This window comes from Podospora bellae-mahoneyi, chromosome 2 (assembly GCF_035222275.1).
Source record: "Podospora bellae-mahoneyi strain CBS 112042 chromosome 2, whole genome shotgun sequence".
NCBI lineage: Eukaryota > Fungi > Ascomycota > Sordariomycetes > Sordariales > Podosporaceae > Podospora > Podospora bellae-mahoneyi.
The window spans coordinates 2,969,672-2,989,540 of NC_085881.1; the positions used below are offsets into that span (position 1 = coordinate 2,969,672).

Consider the following 19,869-nt stretch of genomic DNA (forward strand, 5'->3'; position numbering starts at 1 on the left):
CCCGGTCACACCCACCTGGGGGCTCGCCCTTCGCATGTGGTAGGACCCCAGGATATCGATGCCATCATGGATGTTGGGTCTTTGGCACCGAAAGCCCGACTGGAGGCTCTGCGGCCCCTCTGCGCCGGCTCTTGGTTGACAGCTGGGACTAGGCCGTGGGAATGTAGTGGAGATATCAAACCGCTAGCTCAACTTGGATATCGCTCGCGTTTCCGAGATGTTGGGTTTTCAAAGTGATATAAGCCATGATTGCGAAGTCTTTTCGGTGATTGTTTGGGCAGAGAACTCAGTCTTCATCTCACCTGTCATACACACACAAGAGAGATGGCTGTGGTCACCCTCCTCATGTCGCCTTGGGCGCCAGTAGGCCTGGTTGCCTTCTTTTTCATCTATTATCTCTACCCATACTTCTTCACATACCGTCACCTCAGACGTATCCCAGCACCATTCCCGGCCCAGTTCACCAACTGGTGGTTACTTCTTGTTGCCCGTCGTGGCGACCGGTACTTGACCGTTGATCAACTTCACAAGAAGCACGGCACTGTTGTCCGCATCCAACCCAACCACGTCAGCATCAACGATGACGCCGCCATCAACATCATCTACGGTCACGGCAATGGTTTCCTCAAGTCGTAAGTCTTTTGTCCTCTTGCTTGCACTCACAGAGACCGAACATCACTGACATCTATCACACAGCGACTTCTATGACGCCTTCGTCTCCATTCGCCGGGGTCTCTTCAACACCCGCGACCGTCACGAGCACACCCGCAAGCGCAAGATCGTCTCCCACACCTTCTCGGTCAAGTCGGTCGCCCAGTTCGAGCCCTACATTCACTCCAACCTCGAGCTCTTTGTCAAGCAACTCGACAATCTCGTCACCCGCTCCCCGATGAAGACTGCCGTTCTCGACTGCCTCAACTGGTTCAACTACCTCGCCTTTGACGTCATCGGTGATCTCGCCTTTGGTGCCCCCTTCGGCATGCTCAGCTCCGGCGCCGACATGGCCGAAGTCCGCTCTTCCCCAGACAGCCCCCCGATCTACGCCTCCGCCATCGAGATCCTCAACCGCCGGGGTGAGGTCTCCGCCGCTCTGGGTATCCTCCCATCCCTGAAGCCTTACGCAAAGTACTTCCCCGACCCGTTCTTCACCCAGGGTCTCGCCGCGGTGGAGAGCCTGGCTGGTATCGCTATCGCCCGTGTGAAGATGAGACTTGAGAACCCACCCCCCGAGGGCCGCAAGGACCTCCTCCAGAGACTTGTCGATGCCAGAGACGAAAAGGGTGAACCGCTTGGAAGGGAGGAACTCACCGCCGAGGCCTTGACTCAGCTCATCGCCGGGTCGGACACCACCTCCAACTCCTCCTGCGCGCTTCTGTACCACGCCGTCCGCACCCCGGGCGTGATCCCCAAGCTCCAAGCTGAGCTCGACGCCGCTATCCCCCACTCGATCGACGTCCCCACGTTTGACATGGTCCGCGACCTGCCTTACCTCTCCGCTGTTGTCAACGAGACCCTCAGGCATAACTCGACCTCTGGGATTGGCCTCCCTCGTCAAATCCCGCTTGACTCCCCTGGCATTCACCTCAACGGGCACTTCTTCCCCGGTGGCACTGTTTTGTCGGTGCCGACGTATTCGGTTCACCATTCAAAGGAGATTTGGGGCGAGGACGCCGATCAGTTCAACCCGGATAGGTGGTTTAGCTTGACACAACGGCAGAAGAATGCTTTTATTCCTTTTAGTCATGGGCCGAGGGCGTGTGTGGGGAGGAATGTGGCCGAGATGGAGATGAAGTTGATTGTGGCTACTTGGGCGAGGAGGTATGAGGTTGAGCTGAGGCAGGAGGTGATGGAGACGAAGGAGGGGTTTTTGAGGAAGCCGCTGGGGTTGGAGGTTGCGTTGAAGCTTAGGAAGGGGTTCACGCCTTTGGCTTAAGGGGTGGGGGGTAAGAAAGGGGGAGTGTACGATTATTGAAAGGGGGGAAATGTGAATAGTATATGATGACATGAAATAAATGTTCAAGTTCAAATTTTTGATGGGCCGTTGCGGGGTGTTGGGGAGTAGGTGATTGAGTGAGTAAGTGAGTGAGTGAGTGAGTGCCTTCACAACTTTGACTCTGATGACTACTCGTTGCCGAATGCCCGGTATCTCCGATTGGCATCAACTCTCCCAAGCAAAGTCGCAATTTATTCGCCATTTGGACAGTTTTGTTCGGTGCTGATGATGGTGGTTGACTTGGCCGAGTCGCAACCGAAGATGCTGGGTAGTCGCCATCGTGCATGCCGAAAACGCCATTTGGGGGGTGGCCAGACAACTTATAAGTGACTAGTGATGGCCACAAGAACATATACAATTTCAAATAATCCTTTTCTGTTCTGAGTATCCTGTGTGAAACGCCTGATATAATTCCGATACATCACGATTAACCATGACCAGAGCAGACAAACTCGCCGGCAAGAAGATTGCCGTCATCGGTGGTTCATCCGGGTAGGTACCTACCTACCTCTCACCACACCCCCTTTGTCTACCCTCACTAACAAATCCCCCAACCAGCATCGGCTACGGAGCAGCAGAGATCCTCCTCTCCGCCGGCGCCCACATAACCATCATATCCTCCACCCAAGAAAAAGTCGACCGTGCCGTTTCCCAACTATCATCTACCGCTGGGGGCAACGTCCAAGGCAGAGTCGGCAACGTCCGCGACGAAGCCGCCTTCACTGAACTGCTTCTCTCCCTTGCTCCCCTGGATCATGTCATCTTCTCCAGCGTCGATAAAATCATCCGTGGTAGCCTGGCCGAAGCTAACCTCTCCGACGCGGCGGGGTTGTTCGGGGTGAAGTTTTGGGGGAGCTTTGTTGTCGCAAAGGGTGAGCTGACCTACCTTTTTCCTCTTCTAGATGAACCATGTGCTGATCGAGGTGAAGCCATCGCAAAACACGACATCATCCTCCCTGGCGGCTCACTCACCCTCACCTCTGGCGCTGCTGCTCTACGTCCTAAGAAGGGAGCGACGATTGGCGGGGCGCTGAATGGGGGGTTGATTACCGCTACTATTTCTCTTGCTGATGAGCTTGCGGGGAAGAGGATCAGGGTGAATACTGTTGTCCCGGGGTTAGTCAAGACACCGCTTTTGGGGAAGTTGGGGAATAGTGAGGAGCAGCAGAGGGAGATTTATGAGCAGGCGGCCGGGAGGTTGAGTGTGGGGTTTGTTGCTAGTCCGGAAGATGTTGCGGAGGCGTATCTTTATGCTGTGAGGGCGGATTATGCTAATGGGTCGACGATTGTTATTGGTGAGTTCCACTACCTATTGAGTTGGTTTGAAATGTCAGAGGGGGTTTCTAATGGTTTTGGGATACAGATGGCGGTAGTTCTTTTTGATTGGGGGTAGAAGTGGATGGGGATGCACAATTTGGGAGTCTTGGGGAGTATCTCAAAACTGAGACCAAGATGCAAGGGCTTGATAGTGTGGGACATGTGAGAAACGATGCTCAAGGATTGTCAGCGGCTGGGTAGTGTCAGAAATGACTACGGAAACAAAAACATACCAGCTGTATTGTCCAGTTTAAGGTACCCAACTAATGTGAGATGACACCAAATTTGTCGATGGTGAACCACAAAGGTAGGACAGGTATCCAACAATCACTGCAACCGTCGTATTCCTCATCAGTGAGCCCTCCCTGACCAGAACATTCGTGCTCGTTGCCAGTGTTCTCAGCTGGTTTCTGGCACTCCTGATCATGTTCTTAATCTTGATGCTTGTCGACAGCCTCCCGCTTGCCATCTTCGCATCCCGTACGGTATCCCTCTTCATGACCCTCAGAATGTCCCTCGCCATAATCTTCCTTAGCATCGTTATGAACCTAATCCGAATCGTCCTAATCATACAGATAGATATCTTCCGAATCTTCGTCCCAACCTTTGTCGTCCTCCATCTCATCCTTCTTCTTGTCCTCCCCCTCAGAGGACGGCGCGCAGCACTCGATGTTCTCAAAGGGCCTGTAGACTTCACGCTCAGCACCACACAGTGCTGCAGCACAAAGAACCACCCATTGCACTTCCAGCGCAACTCTCGTCTTGTGCGCATCTTCCATAAGGGTCTGAAATTTGATCAGAGAACCCGAGGTAGGGGGTCCACCTGGGGCACTGGCCTTGCAATCAGGCATCTAATCCAGAAGCTCCTGAATTGGCCCCCCGTTACCAGACTCGAGTCGAACGCGCAGGAAACGGACTGGCCGTTCCCGAGTATTTGGATCAGCCCTTAGCTGTCTGCGCATGTTCTTCGTACTGACTGCCTCTGGGAGCCACTGAACCGGGTGACGATGGTGGCTAGCCCGCATGTATGATGGGACTCAAAACGGAGAAAGCGCAGAACAAAGCGGACTTCTTTCCACAACGCGGCCACCATCGGATTGAGGCAGATCAAATTCCATGTCCGGTTAAGTGATTCCCATGGGTCAGGCGCAGCGATTGGGTTAAAGTCAGCCCCTGGAATGCTGCTATCTACCCGCATTTTCCGGCAGTCCTCGTACAGGGACGCATAACGCTCTACTTCGTGGTGACACATGCTGTAAGTGGATGGTAAAAGATATGGTGGACTTGGTGACTTGCCATCCTCATGATGACACGCTTGTTGTCGTCAAATTTCCTTCACTGGAAGTTCTGCATCGCATACTGGTCAAAGCTGAAGGTGGAATCCCAAAGAATCTGCACCGTTTAAAAGTACTCTCGTCAGTCTTTACCCTATCTTAGATTCAAACGACCTGCCCGGTGTTAGTTGATAGGTAGGTGACTGTGGCTGGGTGCAGCCACAGTCAGGCGCTTCACACAGAATTCAAATAAAATTCAAACGCAAACAGAACTTGCTTTCACTCCCACCCCTCACGAAATTCCTACCAAGCCTCAACTCCAAACGTCAACCACCCACGACAGAACGCCGTTTAAACAACCCTCCTCGTCTTCCCACTCTCAACCTCATAAACCCACCCACTAATCGTCACGCTATCAGGCACAAGCTTGCTCGCCTTCAGAAAAGCCACATCGTCCTCAACCGCCTTCTCCAGCTCGGGGAAAGGCAAAAAGTCAAGGTTCTTGGCCTTGAGTTCAGCCACGGCTTCCTCACTGTTTTACATGTTAGCCTCTCTCACAGCCACCTAAAATCCGTAGACCTACCCAAGATTCTTCTCAACAATCCCATAAGCATCCTCATTCTTGAATGTCAGCATCCCACAGCCAGTGTGCTTGACAAGGACGATCTCGTTCGTGCCGAGGAGCTGCTCCGAGATGACGATGGAGCGGAGGGCGTCGACCGCGCTGGCGCCGGCCTTTTCATTTTCTTAGTCTGATGTTCAGTCTCAAAGAGGGAGTGAACTCACATTGCGGATAACATGCGCATCACCAAGCTCAATCCCAAACGCCCTCGCAGGGTCAATTCTCGCGTCCATGCAAGTCAAGACAAGATATTTTTTCGCCGGGGGCAGAGCCAAGTGCCCTTGGGTAAAGGAGGCAGAGTACGACTCGGAGGTCTGCTCGACGTTCTTTTGGATGGCGGACATGGTCGCTATCTGTGGTGGGAAAAGATCTGTAGGTGGGAAGAAGCGAGGTGAGCAAACTCAGGCTTGGAAAACCAAAAATATCAAGACAAAACCACAACAGCAACAATAACTAGAGTAAAAACTACTCGTTGCAATATGATAGAGAATGAAAAAGAAAAAAAACTAGAAATAATAGCAGCACTCTCTCCCCTCCCCCTTATATACTTGACTCGAAAAAATAACATACCAAGGCAATCCCGGATTTAGGCACGGACGAACAAAAACACACTGTCGATTAAAACCACCAACAACAACAAAAATACGGTTATGAAATCCTTCCTCGCTGTATGGCGGCGGCGAACTTGTGTCAAATCATCAGATCAGGAATAATAAACCGGGGAAACTACCAAAATTATAACATCTCAAGTCACACAGTTCCCCCCTCATCTCATCAACCTCCCTTCAAGCGAGAATCCCCGCCAAGACAAAGCTGAAGCAGCCTTGGCACCTCCGCCAAGTGGGAGTTGGAGCTGTTTCTGGCAAGGTCAGCCATGTCGTCTACAAATAAATGGAGGCCAAAACATAAAAGAAGAGCCTTGATGAGATAGTGAAAGGCCTTCATCTTGTGTAGCTTGGTTCATTATTTTGTCCGCCATGTGTCAGCGGAGCTATCACCCCCATGACGTGCTCAGCACCCCCCAAATCCATCGATCAAATCCCACGATGTTTGAGATTCCTCATGGTTCCGTCCCAATCACTCGTGCAGAAACACCTGGTAGATCATTGCATCAAGCAGCCACAACCTCTCGCCATCAAGATGATCGGCGCTTTGCATATACCCTTTCCCCCACCTCTGGTTAGGTTAGCAATATCACCGTTAGTATACAATAGATAGGGCGCAATAAAAGTACAAGCTGTCGTTGGATATATTTACAAAGGTATTAACAAGTTACCGTGTCAGAATGAAGGACTCATTCCTCCTGGCCCCTCGCCCTTTTCCTATTCCTCCTCGCCAACAGCCTTTCCTTCTCCTCCAGAGCCCTCTTCGCCTCATACTCCTGCGCCTTGGCAAACGTAGCCTTGTTAGTAGAGTTATCCTGCCATTGCTCAAGCTTCTGCTGCGCAGCCGCCTTGGTCGACTTCAAGCTCTCAAAAAGGGTCTCCTTTTGTGGCACCACGGTCCCCTTGGTATCCAGAGTTCTCGGGGCCTGGTACGCTCCGCCAATAGGGGTCCTATGGTGGCCCCCAAAGACCACTGGTCTCAAACCGATCATCTTGCGGAACCAGTTCTGATACGTGAGCCACTGCTGCCCAAACTGCAGGAAAGTAGAGATCGCAAAGTAGAGTTGGAGACCGGCGGGCAAGAAAATGCTCACACCGAGGGTGATTGGCGCTGCGACCATGGTCATGATCTTCATGGTTCCTTGCTGCGAGGAGGCCATGTACGGGAGTGGTACCTAGATAGATCACAACAATTAGCTCAATATCATCTGACCAAAAAAAAAAAAAACCAGAGCTGTGGGAACAACATACCCTCATACTAGCAATCATCAACCCAGCACCCACAATCGGCAAAATAAACAACGGATCCGACACGGTCAAATCATTAAACCACAACGCTCCCCCCGTCTCCATCGACGGCACCGGCAAATCAGCCATTCCCCTGATCAACCTAAACATCCCAAAGCCCACGGGAATCTGCACCAAGGCCGGAATACTCGCAGGCAGCATCTTGTACCCCACCGCCCGTCTCATCGCCTTCATCTTATTCCTCTTATCCAACATGGCATACTGATCCGCCTGGCCCCCCTGAAAAGCCGACATGACCTCCTTCTCCAGCTGCTCATACTTGGGATCCCTCTTCAGATCCTGCAGCTTCTGCGCCATTTCCGCAGCCGTAAACATAGGCTTGACAAGAACCGCCCTGATAGCAAGCGAGACAAGACCGATCGACGCCCACCACGGGAGGCCCGTGTAGATGTACGTGTGCTCGAGGATCCATTCCATGAGGGCTGTCGGGCCGAAGCCGTAGTCTAGACCCAAGTTCTTGAGAAAGCCGATTTGCTCAGGCATGTTGAGGAGGTCGCTTCCGGAGAGGGATACGGGGGTGGTGTCGATATCCGACAGGACAGAAGGGCTCGCGATCGGATCTACCACTGGAGCAGCGGCAGCGGCGGGGGCGGGAGTTGGGGCGACGGCCGGTTGAGTCGAGGCATACCGCACGGCTGTGAAGGCAGCGGGACCACCTATCCTGCTCCCAGAGAGGACGGTGCGAGGAGTCTGAGGAAGGGATCCATTGCTGCGCAGAGTGGTGCCGAACTGTCGTGTTGAGATTCGGGAGGACGACGACTGGGGAAGCTTCAAATGTTAGCGTTGGATATGGGAGGAGGAAAACGGAAACGGCTCAATTGAGTCGAGAGGTCGCTAAGAAACAAGGAAAAAGAAATTGGAAAAATGCATACCTTTCTGGCAAGGCCCAGCGAGGGGCTTGACCTCAGTAAACCTCTACTTGGGAGCATTTTGTCTCGGTGGTTTCCGCAACGAGGCAGACTCCAGAATCGCCTTCTAAAAGTCGCTGTAACTTTTTTTTTTGGTACGTTTCGCTGGCGCACGCGGCAAAGGTTCGGTTGGTGCCCCCCCTGGTCGCACTGACCCCACAATTGATCAACACCAGACGGCGCACTGCCAAGGCCAGAGCATGTCCTAAGAGAAAGCCTGCAGAAGCTGGAAGGCATCAAACCTTCCAGGGAACAAGCCAGAAATGTTGGATGGGGATTCTGAGACTCTTCATTGTTGAATTTTTGGACTAGCTGCTATAGTGACTGTCCCCGTATGTCTGTATTTAAAATGCTCAATGGTCGCACCCTCCTCGCCTTTTGCCCTGAGTCGAGAGTGATATGTTGTTTGGTCACCATATAATTCCAGTTTGGATCTCTCACGCTGTCCAGCACCAGTGTTCATGCCCATCAGATCCACCGAGGCAGTGGGCGCTCTAAGCTGATAGTAACCTATTTCTGTCGTGTGTTGGTGTATCATGACTTTATTGCTAGCAAATCGACAACCCTCAACATCACTCCAAGCTCGTCAGGTCGTCAAGTTCCCTCCGCCTCGGCTTTTCGACCGCTTCGATACCTGGCCCAATCGGATGCGCTTGTCTTCTAGTAAGAGGAAATATCTATCAAAAAAAATACCATGTCAGCAATATCTTTCCAACAAGCACAGGATCAGGCTTAAATGTAGCATACCCTTGTGTTGCTCCATCCCAACCTGAAAGCCGCCTCATGAGCAAACAGCTCGCCAAACCCAAGCATCATGCCATTAACGAAAGGAAGAAACAGGTTAATGGCAGCACCGCGGAGGATAGACCAGAAGGTGGGGGGCTGGTAGAGGATGACGGCGGGGGACGACGACGAGGGTGGTGACGTAGACAGCTCCTCTGGGGAGGAATACTGCTCGCTGTCGGAGCGGATCGTGACACCGGACTCGGCCATGGGGTTTGGGGGTTCTTCAGAAGCCATGTTGGTGTGGATTTGGGGTTGAGTGAATCCGGCTGAGATTTGGGTTGCCGGTGACGATGGGACAGGAACACTATGCCGACGTCCGGAGATGCAGCGAAGCACTGGACGTCGCAAAACGCTCGGGCAGCCGACAGGGGAGCCTGGAGTGCCTGCCGGAGCTAGCTGCGTTTGGTTAGGGAATCGGTGGTCGGGGGCCAGATAATCCGGCTTGGCTGATGTATGAGGTGTTGACCGTAGGTGTTCAAGCTTTCTTTCTCGAGTGCAAGATGCTCAGTTTGAAAACAGTTTCTTATAGAAGCAATATAAAGCAAGTAAATCGCTTCTATACCAGACATTTGGTCGGTTTAAGGGCCCATTTTTCATCATGGAGCTAGGCCACTGTGGTTGACAGCTGAGTACCTACCTTGGACGTCGGCGGGGTCAAGCAAACTGGATGGCGGATGGCGGGGCAATCAGACGCCTGGCCGTGCGTCGTTCGTCACGTCGGCCTTGAGCTGCCTGATGGCCATCCACTCTCCAACTTCCCCAGACTGTCAAACTAATAAGCTTTCCGAGCTGTATCAACGACACAACAACTTCTGATTCCATCGACTCCGACTTTCCAAGGGACGATAGCTGTCTGCTTATTTCAATTCATTCATATCACGCATTCAACCAAATCACGTTCATCATGGCGGATCAAGACCATGACACGCTGATCAGCAACTTCTGCGACTTGACAGGCGCCTCGGCCGACCAAGTATGTGATATTCTCAACACGGCATACCTCGTAGCAAGATCCTAATGTTCAACGATTTCTAGGCCACAGAATACTTGACAGCGACCAATTGGGATGTCAACACCGCCGCCGCCGCCTTCTACGGCGATCTTGACGAAAACGAGCAAGGCCCCTCTTCCACCGGCACCGCCACTGCCACCACTACCGACGCCGAGTACACCGGTCCACGAACATTGGATGGCCGACCGGCACCTGAGTATGCTGGTACATCCTCTTCGACTTCAAAGAAGCCCGTCAAGCGTCGCGGCCTCGCGACTCTGAGCTCCATAGGCGGCGGTCGCAATCAAGAAGACGACGATGACGACGATGACGAGAGCGATGACGACAACCGCCGGGGACCCAGGGATTTATTCGCAGGCGGCGAGAAGTCAGGACTTGCAGTTCAAGATCCTGCTCAGCGGTCCAGCGATCCGAGAAAATTGATCAACGATATCGTTGCCAAAGCCAGAGCGTAAGTGTTGCCACTCTCTGTCGTTGGGTCGCCAGATCTAATTGCTAACTTCTTTCTCAAACAGCAATGCCACCGAGAGTAATCCCGCATCTTCCCCCGCTGCAGGCCCTTCATCGAGTCGCTTCAGTGGCTCCGGTCAGACATTGGGCGGAGATGGCGTAGAGAGTCGCACTATTCCTAGCTCCAGAGCTGCTGGGGCCGTTCCCGAGGGGCCTGCGCAGGAGCGGATTCTCCATATCTGGCGTGACGGCTTTAGCATCGATGATGGGGAGCTTCGTCGTTTTGACGACCCTCAGAACAGGAGCGACTTGGATATGATCCGCAATGGACGGGCGCCAATCCATCTCATGAATGTCCGCATGGACCAACGGGTCGATGTCAAGCTCCAACAACACGACGAGAACTACCGCCCTCTGCCCAAGATCTACCGACCCTTCGGCGGTGAGGGCCGTCGATTGGGTAGCCCTGTGCCCGGTGAGGTAACACCAACCCTCTCCCCTCCGGCCGCAACTACAACACAGCCTCAGGCCAGCCAGGCCCTGAGCACCGGAGTGGATGAGTCGCAGCCGACCTTGATGCTGCGCATTCAGCTTCCCGACGGAACCCGCATGCCAGCCCGATTTAACCCCACGCAGACAGTCGGCGATGTCTACAACTTCATTGGACGCTCGTCTTCCTCGCTTTCAGCCCGTCCGTGGGTTCTCTCCACCACATTCCCCAACAAGGACCACGAAGACAAGGGCTTGGTGTTGGGAGACATGCCCGAGTTTAAGAAGGGTGGTGCTGCTGTCGTCAAGTGGAAATAAGCCTATTTCAGCATTGATGACAAGCGCCAGGAACAATTTGGCTTCATAGTATCGGCGTTTTGATGGTATGGCGGCACTAGACCAAGCGATGGACAACAGTGTATCTGTCGGTTTTTCGTCCCGAGAGCTGTGTCCAGTTTTGAGACCGGCTGGTCTTTTCAGCAGGGGAAAGATGAAATAAAAAGTAAAATCTGCTCATAATTACATGCTGCCTTGTGCTTATTTGCCCAACCATTTTGAACACCTTTGACGCCGCTGCTGTGGTACTATCCCAACCCGTGATATTTGCACGGGCTTTCTCTTTTTCCACCACCAGAAATGCAACACAAAAAAAAAAAAAAAAAAGAAAACACTAAATAGTTTTTCCATCACTTAAAATGCCTTTTCTTCAACTGTTTGGATGACCCATCCCATGCTCTCACGCTCCTGGGTAATAACTCCCCGCAACAGCCCTATACGGACTCTGTTGTACCGGCCCCTCGTCTGGAACAGCAGCAACGGGAGCAGCAGCAGCGGGAACAGCCGCCCCCGGGCTTGGCCCATCCAAAAACCTGAACCACGACCTTGCTGCCGTCACATTCAACTTTGCGCTGTTGAACCTCGCCTCCCCCGGCGGCATGCACACCAAGATGTACGTGTTGGCGGTAAACTTGGTGACAAACATGCTAAAGTGGCACCCCATCTTGTACTCAAACTCGGAGAACTGCTCGGCGTTGCGCGGCGTGCCCGTGAACTTGCTGCAGGTGTGCTTCCACGACTTGAGGATATTCGACATGCGCTCGAAGCGGTCGCCGTAGGGGTTCTTATCCCCCTCGTGGGAGGCCCACTTTGACACGACAAGAAACGAAGTCCGCTCGAACAGGAGGATCTCGTCGGCTTCGATGGCGACGCCGAGGGAGGCGAGCTGGGCTTCGATGACGGCCAGGTTCGGGACGAGGTCGTGGATGATGGACGCCCAGGCCTTGTAGAGGGACTGGTCCCAGATGGAGGTTGCAAAGAGCTGCATTTCTGGTTCGAGGTCGTCGGCTGGGTGGGTAGGGGTGAGGGCGGTTGGGGAGGGGGAGTGTTGGGCGAGGGAGCCTTTTCTGATTATCGCGACCGCCTCGGAGGTTTTTTTCCGGACGAGGGCGGCTCGTTGGACGAAGACTTCTTCTCTCATTTGGGGGGGGATGAGGTCCATTTTGTGGATTAGGACAAAGATTTGGGCTTCGCGGGAGTATTGGACCAGTGCCGAGATGATGTTGACGTAGGTTGCGAGGTCGCGCTCTACGTCTCGGGATTCAATGTCGAAGATGTAGATGAGGACGCCGACGTTGGAGAAGACGTGGGCGCGCTGCTGGGAAAGGTAGTTTTCCATAAAGGCTTCTTGTCCGCCGCAGTCCCAGAGGTTGAGGGTGAGGTTGCCGAGGAATTTGACGTGGGAGAGGTCGATGTCTATTGTTGCGCCTCTATTTTTGGGTCAGTAATTCATGTCTTGGGTGAGAGTGACAGGGGGGAAGAGAACATACAATCGGCGGGTATCGCGGGCGAGGTAATTGGAGAAGATGATGCTTCTCATACTGGATTTTCCGGAGCCGCTTTTGCCCATGAGGAGGACCTTTTGCTTCTTGACTTTTTTGAGCTGAGTTTGTGTTTTTGGAATTCCCCCTCCCCCTGATGAGCCATCTGTCACCCCCGCGGTGCCACCGCTCCCTGTTGTCGTCTCCAGGCCTGACATTGTGTTTGTTGGGTGTGCTACCTCATGTGTGATATTGGTGTATGGGTTGCTGAACAAGTCCAGCCCTGACTAATTGAGATGATGTGAATGATTGAAGCGGTCGCGATGAGTGAAGTGGTTGTGGGTGAGAGCAGGCATGGATGAGCGGCTAGGTACGGGAGCTGATTGAGGATCCACCTGGGGAGCGGGCCGACAGGGATCATCGGTGCAACTGAGCTAACTGTAAGGGGTTTGGCGGTATGGATGAGCAACGGGAGCTTAGCCTCACGTGACGAAATACGTCACTGCTTACTTTTGCTCAGCTCACGACGTTGCGATTCTTCAGCTTTCACTTGTCTCATGGGAGCGAACTCAGAGCCTGTATCATATTTGGCTCTTTGAGCTAATGTCAGGTACTCCATGAAAAGGGTGACTGAAATGACCAGCTGTTTTGGATCATGCAAAGCCACACTCTGGCACCAATCGACCATTCAAGCAGGCAGCTGTTCAGGTACTGTCCAAGTAGGTTTTTCATGTCTCAGCTGTCTTCACCATCTGGATCGTCTTTTGATCTTTTTACGAGAATCTTGATCTACTCACTTCTTGCCTGCTTGACAAAGCTGGTAGAGTCTAGACCAAGCAGTGTGAACGAGCATTCCAGGTGTTGCCGAGCAACCTGCCCCCTTTACCCCTTTCATGCCATTCCTTCAACTCAGCCTCCTCACTTGGACATGCCAGTTGGCAGGATGGCGAAAATCAAATAATTTCAAATACAGACCTGGAGTCAAGCTTTCAGTCACCGTGTTGGTTCCCGTGATATGCATTGCTGTCATTCTGTTTCGACTGGAGTGAAAGGACAGAGCATAAAGGCAACCCAGTCTTGTATGCGATCGAACCTTCCGTTGAACTGAATATATTCACCCCGTAACACCGACTTCAGTAAATAGCACTAGCGTTCACGTTGTTTGTGTCTCTTGGGTGTCGGCAACTTTGCAGTGAATTTCCAGTTCCACCAACATCCCGATTCACTCCAACAATTTGGCTCTGTTTGTCTGCCACAACTATATAAACGATTTCTCATCTTCAACGGCCTTTTCTCTTCCTCTTCCTCTTACCAGTGTCGATATACGAGCAATATTAACGACTCGACTTCGAACCTAACCAGCAATCTACTCACAAACATTCTCTGGAGATACTCAAACCCACCTCTCCACACTTTCACCAACAAACATCCACCCTCACCATCAAACACCATGATGCCCCAGCTCCTCTACCCAGGCCTCACCAGCCTCCTCTTCCTCCTCTTTGCCCTTCAGATCTCAGCCCACATGATGATCTCCTCACCACCACCCCTCGGCTCATTAAGCAACCCTAACCTCCGCTCTTCCGATATCGATTATAACCTGAAGGACCCCCTCTCCCCATCCGGCCTAACCTACCCCTGCGGCCCAAATTTCGACCTCTACTCCCTCTCCCCACAAGGCAACCCCGTCGCAATTTGGGCGGCTGGTTCCAGCCAATCCTTCACTGTGGACGGCGGCGCCTCCCACAACGGCGGTTCCTGCCAGGCCTCCCTCTCCATCGACGGTGGCAAATCGTTCAAAGTCCTTCGCAGCTACGAAGGCGGCTGCCCACTCAAAAGGAACTACCAGTTCAGCATCCCAGCTGACGTTCCGGCAACAAAGAAAGCGGTCTTTGCGTGGACCTGGTTCAACCAGATTGGGAATAGGGAGATGTACATGAACTGCGCCGTTGTCGACATCACACCCGGGTCAGGCGGAAAAGGCGGATGGGCCAAGAAGCCAGAGGTGTTCAAGGCAAATATTGGGAACGGGTGTGCCACGGTCGAGAGATTCGACGTCGAGTTTCCCAACCCGGGGGATGATGTTGCTAGGGGTGGGGAAGGGAATTTTGCGAGCCCGGCGGGGGATTGTGGGACGGTGAACCGGGGGGCGGACTCAGGTGCGGGAGAAGGCAGTGGTAATACCCAGGGCGCGGCGGTACCGATAGTGGAAACGGAGGTGCTAACCAGAACCCAGACTCGCCGCCAGCAGGGGATTCGCCTGGCTCTAGCACAACTGATCCGACTAGGCCATCTCAGCCCAACTCAGGAGGTAAGTCAACATCTCTCTTCACCCCCCGATTCTGTTTCCTACCGTCAAAAGAGTTGAAGCCAACTCTCCCTTTCTTATTCTCTTTTCTTTCTAGATGATCCAGACTCAAGCTACGTTCCCTCCATCGGCGACTGGAAGCCAGGGAGGGATTTCCCAGAGTGGTTCAACAAGAACTCCGGGATGTCTATCATAGTCTCTTTTCCTTCAGTCTTTATGGCTTTGACGCTTTCTTCCCTCTTTCATATGTAAGCTTTGATCGGGTAATCTTTTCTTTTCCTCTGTTTAAGACATTGACTAACACTCTTTCGAAATCTTCTTAGCGGTACCTACTACCTCTGCTTGTGGCACAAAAACCGTCACGGCGAAGCCAGAGGGGACAATGGTCTTCACGCGGACATTCACCGTCACTTGGTGAGGAGATATTGGTGGGACATCAGGTTAGGGCCAGCGAAATTGGATATGTAGTTAGAACACAAAACTTGGGATGTTTGGTGGTAATAAATATTGGTATTTCAAAAAGATGAACAATTCTTTTCTCAAAATTGTACTAAACTATATATTCGTAATTCATAATCATAAAATGCAAACGCTACGTTACAATCGTAAGACCCATTCCACCTTCTGACTGTACCCTTTGCGCCCGCAAAACACAAGATCATAAGACGCTCCCATAAACAGCGACAATAATCCTTTCAGGAGACTACGCCAACAACCTCTGTGCCTGTCCCTGTCCCTGCCCAGCCATCCCCCCCTCCTGCTTCCACCTCCTCAACTCCTCCAAGTTAACCTGCCCAATAATATTCCCCCTCTGTGTCCTCAACTCAGTCATCTTCAACTCATGCCTCCCCCTGGCCCCCTCCCCATCAATATGATTCCTCACCGCATACGCATTCAAGTCCGCCTCCCTCTGCCTCTGACTAAACTCCGCCTCCTGCAACTTCCTCTGACTCTGAAACTGCAACTGTTGATAGTTAAAGTTTTCCTTCTCCTCCCACCTCTGCCTATGCAAATCCTGCATCTGCGTCAAACTCTTTGCATGTCTCAACTCCTTGTGCTCTAGCGCGACAGTGTTCTTCTGTCTGCGCTCTTCAATATGCTGCACATGGGCCCGTTGGCGATGAGCCAAAGACGCACTCCGTTTCTGGTCCGCCATGGCGAGATTATCGTTATGTTTCTGCCATCGGACCCGCGATTGAACATTCGCCTCACTGATCTTGATCTGCGAGTCGTTCTGATGTCGATCTGCCTTAAGGAAAGTTGCCTGCTGGTGGTTCAAGCGGCGTTCCTTGCGCCCCTGTTGGGAGTGTTCCTCCTTGTATCGCACGCTGCGGTTGTGCTTTTGCTCCTCAATCTGGGCGTGCACCGTCGCCTTTTCCGTCACCCGTCTCAGCTCATTACCGTGACTTTCCTCCACACGACGATTGCGCTGCTCCCAGGCTCGTCGCTCCCGCTCATAGTCGCGAATCTCTTCTGGGAGGCCAACAGCATCAGCTGGCTGCGTCTCTTCGATGGTGGCATAGAACCTGTCCTCAACACCGTGGTCCTGAAGCATTTGTACCAAGGCCGGCGAGCGCGGGCCAAGGAGGATCCCTTTCATGATGTACATCGTCGGAGAATAGTGATAGATGCCCTCCTGGAAAGTATTCTCGTGACTATTGAGGGTCTTGTAAAGCAGTCGATCGAGAAGAACTCGCGTGATGGCCTCGTTGTTCTGATTATCCAGGGCAAGGAATATGACAGTTTTGCCGCGCACCTTGAGTAGAGGGCTGGCATCGACAGAGGCGAGAATGTCGAGACTTTCATCCGCAAGGGCAATGTCATGCGGCATTGTTGCCTTGAGAGCAACCTCGCCCAGTGCAGTTCGGCCGCCATGCTTCGTGGAACGATAATTGGCGTCGTGACCAGCATCGAGAAGCAACTTCATCGCTTCAGGGTGAAAGTTGCGAGCCGCCTCATGGAGACTGCCGTCATTAACAGAGGGGTTATGTTGAAGCAGCGTCTTCATCATATCCATGTCCCCTGCGCGAGACGCGAAGAAGAGCGGCGACCGACCAAGGTTATCCTTCACGCTGACCTTGGCCCCATAGCTGAGGAGCATCTCCACAACATCAACTCTCCCAGATTTGACAGCCACGAGAAAGGGCGTGGTTTTCGAGACCGGGGTGGTATATGAAAGATCGGCTAATTCCGTTAGAATGTTTTGTTGTCACAAGAGGCGAGATACTTACATCCATGGCAGATGAGAGCTTCAATAACATCTTTGCTAATCATCTCATCCTTTTGCAACAGTGCCCACATCAGCACAGTGACAGGCTCAACCTCGGCCTGAGCATCCTTTTCTGTGTCACAAACGGCCCAAACAGTAGACTCCAGACGACATCCAGCCCTCACCAGACGATGGACAATCGCAACCGAGTCTCCATAAGACTTGAGAATGAGAATGATCGGCGGGTGCGGCATGCCGGGAAGGGAATGATTGAAGTCGGTAGGCAAACCTGGTTGAGCCATGACGTTGAGAATTTGGAGAAGAACAGACTCAGAGTGGTGAGCCATGATGGCGGCAGAAAGAGCCAGTGTTGCGGAACTGGCATCGGCTTTTTGCTTCAACAAGTAATCGAGGAGGAGAGGGTCGCCCCTTGATGCCGCCGTGCCAACAGCCTTTCCGTTTTCGCAGTTTACGTCGGCTCCCGCGGCAAAGAGACTGTCCAGAAAGGCCCTTGACAAAGTAGCTTGATCATTGTTACAAGCGAGCTGGTCCACCACGTCCATCATCGCCCTGCTGGCAATCTGGGGGGAAGCGCCATGTTTCAAAATAATTCTGATAGTGTCGACATGTTCAAACGCAATCCACTGCTTGCCTCTGCTGAGAATAGCGGCAAATGCCTGTGTAAAAAGCTCCGGAACCTTCCCAGCGTACCCTGCCAATAGATGCAACAGGTCACGTTCAAGATTACAAGCCGCGTTCTTGATACACACGCCATTTTCATGAGTTGGCTCTGCCCCAGAGTCAAGTAGCGTTTTAGCGAGTGCCAAATCCGGTTTTGGTTCCAAAACCACATGTTTGAGCGCCATATTGAGATGATCAAGCTGAAGCCGACTCATGACCTCACCCAACAACGCCCTCCTATCCGTTCTTGGGGCGCGGAGTGCCTCCATGAGTAGCGTGAACAAGGCCTTGTAACTGATACCTTGACCTAGAACCAAGTGAAAGGTCTCGGGGCGAAAGCTTCGGATTGCGTAAATAAAGACCTCTCCATTGTTGTAATTTACCGATGCACGTGTGAGAAGTAGTTGTATCAATTCCCTGGGCTGATGTTAGTCACGCTTCATCAACAGGGAACTGCTGTCACAACTTACGTATTGCCACAGTCGTTCTTGAACACTTCCACCAATGCTTTCCCACTGGCAACTTCGTCGATAGGGTGGCGAACCAGTAGTTCAACCAGACGGCGTTTCTGATCCTTGTCCTCAGTACCCATCGCCCAGCCAAGCGCGGCACCAAGTGCCTCCGGTGATGGCTCTCGGTCCACAATTTGTTCTGCGATGTCCTCACACGAGGATCGTACAGCGACTTGCAAAGCCTCGCCCTTTCGATGGTTAACATCGGCCTTTCCGTCATACAGGATCAGATTGAATAGACACAGGTCCCTGTCCCTCGCAGCGCTATCGCCACGCTTAGAGTCAGAAACCAGACAATGGACAATGCTGATCAGTGCTTCTGCCACACAGAGACCTTGGGCTCCCCCATCGATCAGACGTTCAATAATCCCGTATCGCTCATCGTTGTCGTTGACTTTCATGGCCTGCGAAACCGCAATCGTAAGACTCTGCGAGGAGGGGTCCAGCCCAAGAAGCATGGCCAAAACGTCCACTTGACCAGTCCGGATTGTTTCCACCAACGCAAAACCTTCGTACTCTTCGGGGATTCGTCTGTGTCGGATGATGGTTTCCAGGAGCTGAACATCCCGCCGTCTTATGGTCTCGATTAAGCCGTCCGTGATCAGGTGTGTCGTCGCTGGACCAGCCGCACCAGCTGCCAAGCACATTCCTACCATCTCATAGCCAAAGGTGTCGAGATTGTTGGTTGCCTTATTGACAGCTGTGTCTAGAGTTCGTGGCGAGGCCTTCACCGGTCCAGAGATCAATGCCGCCACGAGATCTGGTCGAGAATCCTCCACAGCGCGGATAAGTGCGATACCATCGCCATAGTTGACGTCTGCCCAGTGGTTCAGCAAGAGACGTATGACATCGACCGAGCCATTTGCTACCGCCAGTCGAAGTCCAGTCGACCGGCAGGCCAGGCACGGCAGATGATGTCCCGAGAGGAGAACCTCGATGAGATCCACGTTGTCGCGGAAAACGGCGCCCTGAAAATCATCGTGTAGGTAAACAGGGCTTGCTCCGTGATCCAACAATGTACGGATAATTGCCAAGTTGCCCCTGGCTATCGCGTGATGGAGGACACTGTCGAGATTCTGCTGGTCGGCATGGGCTGCGAGAACATGGACTGTTTCCGGTCGGCATTTGATGGTGGCGCGGAGAAGGATATCACTCCGCTCATTGTTCTGATGTCGTTGAGCAATCTTAGTCCATGTGGTTGAGTTTCGGCGGCGGACAAAGTTGACGTCGGCACCAAGGGAGAGTAAAGCCTTGACAACCCCTAGCGACCCATCTGACTCTACCACCTCGGTCAAGACCTTGTTGATCTCGCGGTGGCTGAACTCTGTGCCGGCCTGAGATGAAAATCGGTTTCGGAGCCAGCCGAATGTTTGTTCGTCACGGATCTGGGCTCGCTGAGCCTGGAGGAGCTGAGTTGCCTGTTTGTTCTCACTACCGGCCATTTCTACGGCAGGTGCCAGCTAGTATTGGAGGTGTGAGCAGTTTGGACATGTTAAATTGAACGAGAGACCAAAAGCAGGCGGGCATGAGAGCCGGCGGTGGCACGCGCATAGCTATGTATGGGTTCGTCCATGGTGT

General features: G+C 52.7%; 9 protein-coding genes across 9 annotated transcripts; 4 read left to right on the top strand and 5 right to left on the bottom strand.

Moving 5' to 3' along the window:
* Nucleotides 1-324: 324 nt before the first annotated feature.
* Nucleotides 325-2,011, top strand: QC761_207780 (uncharacterized protein; the record flags this gene model as incomplete). Its single annotated transcript, XM_062876523.1, has 2 exons — nt 325-632; nt 697-2,011. The coding sequence occupies 2 exons, from the start codon at nt 325-327 to the stop codon at nt 1,931-1,933; spliced, it is 1,545 nt and encodes a 514-aa protein (XP_062735121.1). The 3' UTR covers nt 1,934-2,011.
* Nucleotides 2,012-2,372: 361 nt separating this feature from the next.
* Nucleotides 2,373-3,524, top strand: QC761_207785 (uncharacterized protein). The gene is made up of 3 exons (XM_062876524.1): nt 2,373-2,485; nt 2,552-2,865; nt 2,923-3,524. The coding sequence occupies exons 1-3, from the start codon at nt 2,427-2,429 to the stop codon at nt 3,384-3,386; spliced, it is 837 nt and encodes a 278-aa protein (XP_062735122.1). The 5' UTR covers nt 2,373-2,426; the 3' UTR covers nt 3,387-3,524.
* Nucleotides 3,525-3,869: 345 nt separating this feature from the next.
* On the bottom strand, nt 3,870-5,550 carry QC761_207790 (uncharacterized protein; the record flags this gene model as incomplete). The annotated part of the gene is made up of 4 exons (XM_062876525.1): nt 3,870-4,517; nt 4,570-5,116; nt 5,168-5,319; nt 5,371-5,550. The coding sequence occupies 3 exons, from the start codon at nt 5,548-5,550 to the stop codon at nt 4,936-4,938; spliced, it is 513 nt and encodes a 170-aa protein (XP_062735123.1). The 3' UTR covers nt 3,870-4,517; nt 4,570-4,935.
* A 950-nt stretch (nt 5,551-6,500) lies between these two features.
* QC761_207800 (uncharacterized protein) lies at nt 6,501-8,264 on the bottom strand (the record flags this gene model as incomplete). The annotated part of the gene is made up of 3 exons (XM_062876526.1): nt 6,501-6,986; nt 7,063-7,878; nt 7,992-8,264. The coding sequence occupies 3 exons, from the start codon at nt 8,262-8,264 to the stop codon at nt 6,501-6,503; spliced, it is 1,575 nt and encodes a 524-aa protein (XP_062735124.1).
* Nucleotides 8,265-8,552: 288 nt separating this feature from the next.
* On the top strand, nt 8,553-11,405 carry SHP1 (protein phosphatase regulator). The gene is made up of 3 exons (XM_062876528.1): nt 8,553-9,786; nt 9,849-10,276; nt 10,341-11,405. Exons 1-3 carry the CDS (start codon nt 9,718-9,720, stop codon nt 11,080-11,082), a joined length of 1,239 nt encoding a protein of 412 aa, XP_062735125.1. The 5' UTR covers nt 8,553-9,717; the 3' UTR covers nt 11,083-11,405.
* Nucleotides 8,600-9,047, bottom strand: QC761_207810 (uncharacterized protein; the record flags this gene model as incomplete). Its single annotated transcript, XM_062876527.1, has 2 exons — nt 8,600-8,704; nt 8,775-9,047. The coding sequence occupies 2 exons, from the start codon at nt 9,045-9,047 to the stop codon at nt 8,600-8,602; spliced, it is 378 nt and encodes a 125-aa protein (XP_062735126.1).
* Nucleotides 11,406-11,500: 95 nt separating the features above from the next.
* GTR1 (GTP-binding protein gtr1) lies at nt 11,501-13,168 on the bottom strand (the record flags this gene model as incomplete). The annotated part of the gene is made up of 2 exons (XM_062876529.1): nt 12,591-13,168; nt 11,501-12,530 (listed from the first exon to the last, which is right to left on the bottom strand). Exons 1-2 carry the CDS (start codon nt 12,797-12,799, stop codon nt 11,501-11,503), a joined length of 1,239 nt encoding a protein of 412 aa, XP_062735127.1. The 5' UTR covers nt 12,800-13,168.
* QC761_207840 (uncharacterized protein) lies at nt 13,030-15,408 on the top strand. The gene is made up of 3 exons (XM_062876530.1): nt 13,030-14,758; nt 14,818-14,892; nt 15,213-15,408. The coding sequence occupies exons 1-3, from the start codon at nt 14,032-14,034 to the stop codon at nt 15,305-15,307; spliced, it is 897 nt and encodes a 298-aa protein (XP_062735128.1). The 5' UTR covers nt 13,030-14,031; the 3' UTR covers nt 15,308-15,408.
* Nucleotides 15,381-19,733, bottom strand: QC761_207850 (uncharacterized protein; the record flags this gene model as incomplete). Its single annotated transcript, XM_062876531.1, has 3 exons — nt 15,381-17,073; nt 17,121-18,196; nt 18,250-19,733. The coding sequence occupies 3 exons, from the start codon at nt 19,731-19,733 to the stop codon at nt 15,593-15,595; spliced, it is 4,041 nt and encodes a 1,346-aa protein (XP_062735129.1). The 3' UTR covers nt 15,381-15,592.
* Nucleotides 19,734-19,869: the final 136 nt, after the last annotated feature.